We start from the raw sequence: 9,961 nt of genomic DNA on the forward strand, positions 1-9,961 counted from the left end.
TTCCTCACTGAAACTGTTTCAGGTGTTTTTGCTTAAACGTTATCCTGAGCAAGAATATCTTTTGTAACCCAACTTCTGGAATAGAACAGCTTTTGGCAAGAGGAGGCCGTTACTGCTTGGCCAGCACAGCTTTCCTACCGTGCGTGGTCCTTTCTGCCTGCCCTGCCCCGGCTCGCCTCTCTCCAGCCTGCCGTGCTGTGGCTTCCGAGCCCCCCGGCCACCCCAGCCCTTCTCTGAGATCCTCCCTTACTCAGGGGCAGGGGGGTTAAAATCCCTTCGAGGGCTGGAGAGAGAAGCCTTTGGAAAACGCCGCCTTCTTCTAAAAGCATGTGTGTAAGAGGCAGTGGGCAGACTCCTGAAAAACAATCAGTAACTTTGGGTTCTACATTCACTTAAATAGTGGTAAAGAATCCTAATTTTGTCTCGTGTGCTGAATGAAGCTTCTGGCGTTTTTGAAATGTTCTGTCGCCATTGCCCGGAACTGAGCGTCCGCGCCTCTGACGGGAAAGGGGAGTCAGCTCTTCAGGGGCCACAGGAGCGAAGCGCCTCGAGGCTCCACCTGTCTGCGGGCCTGCACACACGTCCCGGGGGACCCGAGTCCCAGCTGGCGGGTAGCCGGGCCGCCGCACCCCCGGTTCCTCCGCTGAATCGTTAAGACCCTCGTCAGATACTGAGTTTGTGCAGAAATCGGTGGAGCCGCTCGGTCAGACGTCTGCACCGTGTACGGGGCTCCCCTCTCGCCTTGGGAGGGAGACGTTCGGTTCTTTGTTGGGGAAGCTCAGGGGGTGAGGGGGGAAAGCCTAAGGGTCAGGGAGGGCCGGGGAGGGAACCCGAGAAAGACCTAGCGGCAGAGTTCCCTGGGCTCTTCCGGGAGGGAGGCGCGAACGCAGCGTCCCGCTCTGCGCCCGAGGGCCCGGCCGAGGCCAGCCTGTCCGAGGCCCCGGCACTGCCCCGCCCCTCCTGGCCTCTGACCCACCGTCCCGTCGAGGGGCTGTGCCCACTGTCGGGGTGTCCTCCCTCAGCAGGGAGCCTCCACGTGCGTGTGGTGGGCTTGATAAGTAACCTGGCAGCGTCAGCCGTCCTGGGGACACATCAGGGACCGATCGGCGAGGCCCCCCGTCAGCACGCCTGTCGCACGGGGCTGCTTGGGACTGTCATGGGTTCGGGTCGTCAGGGGGCTCAGCGCCGTGAGCCCGGCGATGGCCCGCGAGCGCCGATGGCAGGCTAGAGAACGGGGTCCAGGGCTTGCGTTGAAAAGCACTTGGGTTCAGAGCCCAGGTTCTGAGCCGTAAGAAAATGCACCCTCCCCCCACCCTGTGGAGGGGACAGTCCCCCTGGTACCTCGGTGACACTCGAGCTGCTGCCTCTCGAAGGGTAAAGGAAGAATTTCCTGCGTTTTTTATTTCTGTATACCTAAGTTTATTAAGGACTGCTGTGTTAGGTGGCATCGTATAAAATTGTATGATTATTTACGTTTAATGAAAATCAGAAGTGAAATGTGTGTCCTTTTTTACGTTTTCATCTAACTTCTTGACAAATAAATTTGATGAAGAGCCTTCCTAACATGACATGCTGGTAAGTTCTTAACTGTTACAGTAATTAATGAGGCTTTCATGGCAGTATCGGTGATTTCTCATGTTAAGAAAACAGTGTTTGTGTGGCACTGTCTTGGGTCTTAGCTGTTCCCTCTTCCCCGTCGCGGCCGGGGCCTCCCCGCCCACGCGTGTCCCCAGGCGCTCGGGGGCCCTCTGTCCGTAAACGCGTGCCAACACCGGACGCGTAGACAGTTTCCAGTGGTCGCTTCCACAGCGAGGCTGTACGGCGGTCCCAGCTGGCCGGAGAAGGAAGCTTCTCGGTGCTTGTTCACGTCGAGAGCGCCAACAGCCACGGGAGTTCCCACGCTTCCGCCCAGTTCCGCGTCCTCGTGACTGGAGACTCACTGCTCCGAGCGGCAGGGGTGCCGACTGTCCCGTCTGGGCGAGGGCTGCCGACGGACTCCTCGGCGACGGCGCGGACGCGTGAGGGGGCGGCCTGGGCCGCCAGCGGCTCGGCGTCGGGCGTCCCGTTGGGTCCCCTGGCCGGTAGCTGGGGGCTCCGAGGCGGGCCGGCTCCTGGAGGAGCTCCTGTCCCGGGCTGTCCTCGTCTTTCTTCCCCCTCGTCTCACATGGCCCGCCCGAGGCCTCGTGGCCGCCGTGGAGCCGTCCTTCCGGAGACGCCCGGCCCACGTGGGGTGGGGAGAGTCAGCGGTTCGCCTCGTCCTGCAGGGAGGTGTCCTCCCCCAGCTGCACCCCGGCCTCTCTCTGGCCCTGAGCCCCTCGAGGCCGGACTCCAGCCTGGATCTGCAAGGGCCCCGGAGGCTGTGGGAGGTCACCTGGTCGGGCCCCGGGGCTGCTCCTTGACAGGAGACGTTCGGGCCTGGAGCTCCCTCCGGGCTGCCTCTCCGCCTGCTCGGGGGGCTGGACCCCGAACCCTCTGACGGTGCCGTCCTCCCGAGCGCCCGGCGCGAAGTGTCGTGCACTTGGCCTCCCACGCTGAGCTGCCAGCGCAGAAGAGCCTGTCGCTCGTCCGCCCTCACAGCGGCCGACCTGATCGCCCGCCACAGCAACGGCGTGTTTTTCCCTTAGCGGGGAGTAGATTTTCGGCCCTCAACGCTGCGAGGTTGACAGCAAGTTGAGAAAGACACACACGACATTTTAATCTTTTAAAAATAGTTTGTGCCTTGAAAAAATACTCCATCCTCCCGTGTCTGCCTGTCGGAAGAAACCGTCGACTGTGGACCCGTGGTCTCCTGCAAGGGACAGAGCCTCTGGAGGCGCCCCGTCCCCTCCCCTCCTTGAGTGCTGGTGGCCTCCAGACCAGCATCTCGCTCTGGGTGGGGGCCAGCGTGGCTGGGACCCTCTTGAAGCGACTCCAGCCAGAGGCACTTTTAGGGCACACGAGAGCGTCCCCTCCTCCTGCCATAGGAAGGGGGTGCTTTCTCCCCAGGCAAAGTTCTGAGCTGCCCCGACATGCTTGTGCCCCAAGAAAGCCTTTTGCCCGGATGTCTGAAAAGAGCATCATTTTCTCCGGGTGAGTTTCTCTTAAGGCATCAGGCCGAGTGGTCTCCCTGGGGGAAATTGTCACCCCCGATGTGACCTGTCGTTGGGCAGGTCAAGGCTACCACAGGGACAGGGTCTGTTTACTGCCCAGCAGGAGCCAAGGCCCCAGGCCCAAAGTGAGGAGTGGGTCGGGGGCCACGAGGGGCCCGGGGGGGGGGCCGTTGTGGGGGAGTCACCCTCGCGGGGAACCAGGGCTGTGCTGTGCCCACCCCTGACCCTGGCCGTGCGGTCTGGGGCTTCGGCTCCGCCAGGCTTCCACGGGCTCTTCATGCAGCGCTTGGGTCATGCGAGCCGTGAGGGTCTCGTGGAGGGTCAGGCAAGAGGGGTGTGTGGCTCGGGCGTTCTGGAAGAAGTTAGCCTGCTGAGATTTCTCACTGTGCCCGTGCCATCTGTAGAAGGACACCAATTTACAAATGGCATCTGCCTCTTAGTCTCTGTGTGACCAAGAGCTGGAGTATCTCCTCGCTTAATTTTTGAGTGAGATCTCTAGCGGCAATAAAACGGCAAGTCTGGTGACGGCGGGACAGCCTAGTAAATATTAGACTCCGGATTGTCACTATTCCAGTAACCTCTTCCTTCCTGGGGCCTGATAGGGTGTTAGGCAGATTCGCGGGGTCTGGGCCGGGGCAGACTTGCTGTTTGTGAAACCGGTCCCCACACCGCTGAGGACACCGACGCGGCAAAGTCGTCGGGCAGGCCAGACGGGCACGGCTGTCTCTAAACCGGGCCTGGTCTTTGCTGTCCCCTCCCCGTGAAAATAACCAGTGAGGACACAGTGAAGTGCAAGCCGGCCTCGGGAGCAGGCAGACCGGGCGGCAGGGCCACTGTGCGTCTGCCACGGATGGCGGGTCCGGGGAGCCCCCCCCCCGGGATGTGCCCCAAACTGTTCTTACGTGACAATGGCAGCTGGCCTCCCTCCTGAGAGTGGTCTGGTCTCTGTTGGGGGCCTGTGTGTGTTCTCCATCTTTCTCTTTGTCCCCCAGTAACCTTTAAACTAAAGCACGGCGTACAGGGAGAAGGTGAGCTGGACATTGAATTTTTGTTTGAGCGGCAGTCTTTCCCCGGTGCCTCTGCTGTCCATCACGGCAAAGCGAGTTCCATCTGTAGGAGGCGAACGGGTGTGGGTCTGCGTCCCACTGACCTCCCGCTGCCGGTGGTGAGACCTGGCCCTCGCCCGCTGCCTGTGTCAGACGCGCCCTCGCGCCCTCCGAGGAACGTCACGGACCCTCACCCGCACACCACAAGCACCTGCACCCCGGGGTTCGGGGCTCCCTGGGCGGGGCCCGGGTGGCCCGCCGGTGGTCCTGCTTCTGCCATTCTGTCCCTTCTCCCTTTGCTGTGGTTGAGGGCTCCAGGGAGCCCTCGGGTCTCTCACCCACAGCCGGGCCTGGCATCCCGGGCTGCTCGCCAGCTCGGTACCCGAGGGGCGGCACCCTGGGGGTGGGTCCCTGGCGCGCACTGCTGCACCGTGTCCGTTATTAAAGACTCGTTCACCAGGGTTGACATCGGAAGGGCTAATAACCCTGTTATCCGGACCCTGCAGCTCCCTGGACATGTGGCAGTAGAGGGTTGTTGTGAGGAGGGGTGGCGTTGGGGGGGGTGGCGTTGGGGTGGTCGCTCGCTTAGCTAACCTTCACGGTCTGTTTCGAGCCTGGGCCTCTCGGACAGCGGGGCCGCAGGGGGTCGTTCCTGTGGGGTTGAGGCTTCGGCCAACAGAAGCCGGAGAATGTGTGTGTGTCGCCTAGGAGGAGAGGAGAGCGGGCCTCCCTGCCGGGCCCCAAGGACGAGGCGGCATCTCAGGGGAGAGGAGATGGTCAGCCAGTGGAGGCGCCGTGTCCCTGCTGACGTCAGGCCCAGGAAGCCGGGGCCCCCGGCCACCTCCGTGCCTTAGCACCCGCCCTCCACGGGAACTGCACACCCACAACCGGAGAGAGGCTAAGGCGTGGGGCGGGTGGTGGAGGGGGTGGTGTTGGGGCGGCCAGGCCCGCGCTCGGCACCACAGCCTGTCGTCCAGGGCCACCTGTGGCCACAGAGCACCGGGAACGGGGCCGGGCCGAACGGAGATGTGCTACAGTGTCCGCCTCAAAGGCTTTGTGGGAAAAAATAACGTCAAGTCCGTCATTCGTAATTTTTAAATCGATTCTGTGTTGAAATAACATGGGATATATTAGGTTAAATATATTGTTTCACCTTTTTCTCACTTGTTAAATGTGCTACTAGAATTTTAAATTTCACACGTGGCTTGCCTTGACCTTGTGTTGGACAAGGCCGGTCTAGAGATACCACCTTCCCTAATGTGTGTGTGTGTGGGGGGGGTGCCTTTCTCAGAGTGTCCTTGGTATTTAAGTGCAGCCACCGCTGAGCAGGGTGTGCGGCTCTGTCCCCAGACGGGATCGTGGTTCTCCCGTTGGCGGGAGGAGCGGAGTACTTTTCTCTGGTTTGGAGAGAAAAGCGAGGTCTTTATTTTGTAGACTTGACAAGCTGTCCAGGACACCCCGTAGCTCCCGGAAACCACTTTGTTAGTCGGAATCACCTGAAACCTTGACGAGGGAGGCGGTGCATCCTCGTCTTAAAGGTTTCCTCACGTCGCCACCGAGAGGGCGTCGGGCCTTGCCGGCCCCCCCCCCCCCCCCCCCCCCCCCCCCGCCGCTCCGTGGAGGCTGGGAGGCGGCCCGAGGTCGGGTGTGCTGAGCCGTCTGTCCCGCGGCCCCTTGATGGGCGTGAGCGGGAAACACGGGGGGGCGCGTCAGACCAGGCTTGTGCTCCCGGACGCCCTGCGCGGGGCTCGGTTGTCACACCCGTTGGCCCTTGGCTTCCTGATCGTGTCCAGAGTCACGGAGGGGCAGTCTGAAGAAACGAGGCGTGAGTGGGGGGGCCAGCGACTTGCCCGGCTTCCCTCCGGCCAGGTGTGGGCGCGGCCCCGGGGTGTCTGCACAAGTGCAGTGGGTGAAAACACAGCCGCGATTGCGTGGAGTTCAAGGCTCGTCCTGGGTCCACGAGTCACGGACGGAAGCATTTTGGGGGCAGCGTAAGCGTGTGTTCACAGAGCCGAAAAGCCGTAGCTTCAGCGTTGCCCTCTTGTGACCTGAAACTTCTCCGCGACGGTCGCCCGCCAGCCCGTGACGGAACTCCGTGATGAGCACACGCGCATCCACGCCCACGGTTAGCTCTCGGCCGCGGCCCCGCTCACACGTGGAGTGCCAGAGGTCTGCCACCTGCCGGGAGGGGCCGCCCCGTGGCACACACACCACCTCCTACACCCTGTTCCCCGAGCCGACACAGCGCGGGTGTGGGCCGCGTTCTGGGCCTCCCCACCCGTGGCCCAGATCCTTCTCTGTCCACCGGCCGAGTCCACGCTGGTGCTAAAGCCGGGGATGGGGGGGGGGGCACCACCGTCGCACCCCAACCAGAGCGCACCGACCGGCTCGCGGGGCTGGGTGTGCAGGTGGGGTGGCCGTGGCCGTGGGAGCCAACGGGGACCTCTCCTGGGGACCTCGCCGTGGCCCTGAGCCACGGCCTCTGGGGAGGGTGGCCTACGGCCGCCCCTCGCCTTCAGGCCCACGACGTGCCGGGGACCCCGGGCCAGCCCTGCCCACCGGAGGACAGCCAGACAGGCCGGGTTCAGTGGCTCCTGATTAGTTAGGAATGTCACACAATGACATGAATGACAATGAAGTAGAGGACAGAGGACGCTGGCTGACAGGCCGACAGGGTAACTCTGGTCACGGGAGCCGGCTGGCGGAGGAGTGTGGCTTTCTTGGCTGCCCCGTGTTTTGCTGGATTAATGTAAACTGCTTTGTTTGCAGGGCTTATTGTCATCCCAAAACCAGGCCAGCTCTCCAGGTGGAACTGTAGTATAGTGACCCACGCGGTCCTGAGGGAGCGACGGACGGAGGCGGGAGCCCCGGGCGCGGACACTCGCGGAGGCAGCTGTCGCCCGGAGTCGTGGGAAGACCCTCGGGGCCCGCTCGAAACCGCCTTCTCTGCCACTCACCCAAAGAAGCCGTTGCCATTTTTAAATCGTTCTTGTGGGGCTGCAGTAAAAAATAAGAAATGGGATTTTCTTGCTTTTTACTCGAAAGTTCAATGTAATTAAAATCTCATATGTGTGTGTATATATCCATACATATATATATATATATATAGTATATACATACATAGTGTAAAGTGTTTCTTGGACAAGAAATCCCCTTAAACTCAACTCTTACAAATAGCACTTCACTCTGGTTTTGCACTGATGTCTTTATACTTAGGTGGTCAGAAGGCGACCCGGAGGGCACTCGTGAAAGTTGTCCCCTTCTGACGGGAATCTGCCATTCAGGACGGTGGATGCTGCGATCTGAGATCTTCACGAGTCGTTTGCACTTAAAATAGTTCACTGCTGTTAGGAAATGACTTTAGATACGGGTCTCACGGACTCACGGCCCTCCAGGGTGTATAGATGCTTTTTAATCTTAACATTTATTTTAATACTGTTGTTTCCAGTGTAGTCTGGCTCTGTATTATATGTACAAATAATGGAATTCTGCTTCTGGGGGACGTGATTACTTCACCAGTAATTTTCATCAATCTAAGAGTGATATTTCTAATTCATGAAAAAAATATTAATATTAAAACTATCTTGAATACACCATTTGTTTATCTTTTGTCAAGTCGGCTCCGCTTTTAATGTAACCTTTTGTTCAATTAAAGTTTGGTATAAAATCACCCGTCCTTTTTCCACCACGTTCCCGGAAGCCGTCTCCGCTGGCGGTGCCCCGGCCAGGACGGGCCGCTCGAGCGAGCGCGGCTCGGCTGCAGAGTTCCGCGGCCTCGTCTTCAGGCTTCAGGCTCACCGTCACGGCCGTCGTGGGTGCCTGCACGTGTGCGGACGGGCTCCGGCGAATCGTTCTTTCCTTCCGGCTCTAAGGCCCGGCTGTTGTCATTGGAAGCCCGCGAGCGCTCGTCCGTCCGTCGGCCTCTGGGGAGCGTGGAGGGCTCCGTTCGCCGCGGGGACTGAGGGCCCCGGGACCGTGCGGAATTCGTGTTTGGCGGAAACCGGCTCAGGAACGGCTCTGCGCGGAGGTCGCGCCACAAACACTCGTCGACCCCACAGGCGAGAGAACCGCGGTGAAGTGTAGCGGCCAGGCAGGAGAACATTCTCAGCTTTAAAAAGCCGTACGCAGCTGCACCCCGAAGGCATTTTTATTTGGTGTGGCCGTAAACCAGGAGCGTGTGACTCGCATCTAAGCGAGCACATTAGTCTGGGGCACTGCCCACACGACTTCGGGAGAAAAACGAGCGTACGCCCTTCGAGACGTGCACTCTGTTTTCTTCGTTTCTGCGAGCACAGCGACAGGACCGATGCTTCACCCCAGGCCGTGGCTGCTTCTCAGAGGAGAGGCCCGGTACAGCTGCTCACGGAGCCTCTGGGTCCCAGGGACGTGCGCTTTGGGGAAGGTGAATACCAGGAAGCACGGACACCCTGTTGTTTTAAGTGAGACACTCGATTTATGTATCCTGTACATTCGGTACGACCTGCGCATTAAACAGCACGTCCCGGAGAGTTGGCGTCTGCCCTCTTGGTCAAAGCACTGGTTTCCAGGCGCTGTCGGTGACGCACAGAACCCCAGCCCCGCAGGTCCAGAGACGCACAAGGAGGCCCACGGACTGCCGCGGGGTCACCAAGGGCCGTCTTGGAAAATGAAGTCCAGAGTTCCTCTTGTGACCCCCCCCCCCCCCCCGGGGTCGTCTCCTCTTCCTGTGAAAGGACAGGTGGAGGCCTGGCTGGGCCCAGGACAACTGTTACAATTCGGGCACGGTCAGACGACCTGGCCGTGCTCCCCGGCTTTCACCGGCCCCACGGGTCACGGCCCTCCAAGCGGGCAGGCCTCGCTCGATCCACCATCTGTGGTCACCCTTCGGTCGGGCTCTGGAGTCGACGGCCAGCCGTGTCCCAACGTCGGCTCCCGGCCCCGTGGTCCAAGCTGGCTTCCCAAACCGGACTGCCTCGTGACTGCCACACGCTGGCACCGCCACCACGGACGTGCAGCCTGCGGCGGGCCCTGGGCACGTGGCACCCGGGCCAGACTCCGGCCCGTCAGGCTCTCACACGCCAGGGAAGGAGGCGGGCCGGGCGTAGGCCTGGCCGGCCTGATACGCTTCGTATTTGCTTTCACTTCTTGCCTCGAGCTTTCCGATGCTTCTGGAGCTGGTGAGCGCACTCTCCGAGTGTGGGGACCGGTCTCAGGGAAGCTGAGGGGAGGAAGGCGCTCCAGGGAGACTCTAGCTCAGCCCTCGGCCCTGCAGCGAGCTGTGTGTGCCCGCGCCCCAGGGGTCCCCTCTCGGGCTGGGAGCGGGTGAGCCAGGTGGACGGGGTGCTGGAGCAGGACTTCCGCCCCATTTCCCTCCTGGGGCCCCGCGGCGACAACTCCTGTGCCCGGGAGCCCTTTAATAGCGTTGCCTGCAAAGGCTCAGGCGGCCTCCCTCAGCGCCTGCCCGGTCGCGAGTGAGCGGAGGCGGACGCGGCCTCCCATGCCCACCGCTGGGCCGAGAGCGGGCCGCTGCGTGCGGGCACCCAGGGGGCGCGGGACGCCCCAGCGCGGCCGGCAGCACCTTCCCGCGCTCCGAATGTGCGGGACGGTGGAGTCGCTCTGGCGCGGGGCTGGGCCAGCCGTGGCCATCCTGGGGCCCGGTGTGGCTGCTTCGCGGCGCTTTTATTCCAGAGACCGACGTTGAGCCAAAAGAGCTTCCTTTGGTGGACAGGTCACACCCCACAGGGGCCTGGCCTGAGAGGCCCTCCGTGGGGAGGGGCAGGTCTGCTTTCTCAGAAAGTCACGCGGGAGAACGTTGAAGATTTTTCCCCTCAAATTTTACACCCTTAA

General features: G+C 61.3%; 1 protein-coding gene across 14 annotated transcripts in view; it reads left to right on the forward strand.

Moving 5' to 3' along the window:
- Positions 1-7,728, forward strand: part of WDR20 (WD repeat domain 20) — a 97,212-nt gene extending 89,484 nt beyond the window's left edge. For 13 of the 14 annotated variants that reach the window (XM_042990581.1, XM_042990576.1, XM_042990590.1 and 10 more), the window contains one exon: positions 6,905-7,728. In XM_042990581.1, the coding sequence (XP_042846515.1) occupies positions 6,905-6,958 (54 nt within the window). In that variant the 3' untranslated portion in view covers positions 6,959-7,728. The remainder of the gene's footprint in view (positions 1-6,904) is intronic. The other variant, XM_042990588.1, reaches the window with a different exon arrangement.
- Positions 7,729-9,961: the final 2,233 nt, after the last annotated feature.

This window comes from Panthera tigris, chromosome B3 (genome assembly GCF_018350195.1).
Source record: "Panthera tigris isolate Pti1 chromosome B3, P.tigris_Pti1_mat1.1, whole genome shotgun sequence".
In the NCBI taxonomy this organism is placed as follows: domain Eukaryota; kingdom Metazoa; phylum Chordata; class Mammalia; order Carnivora; family Felidae; genus Panthera; species Panthera tigris.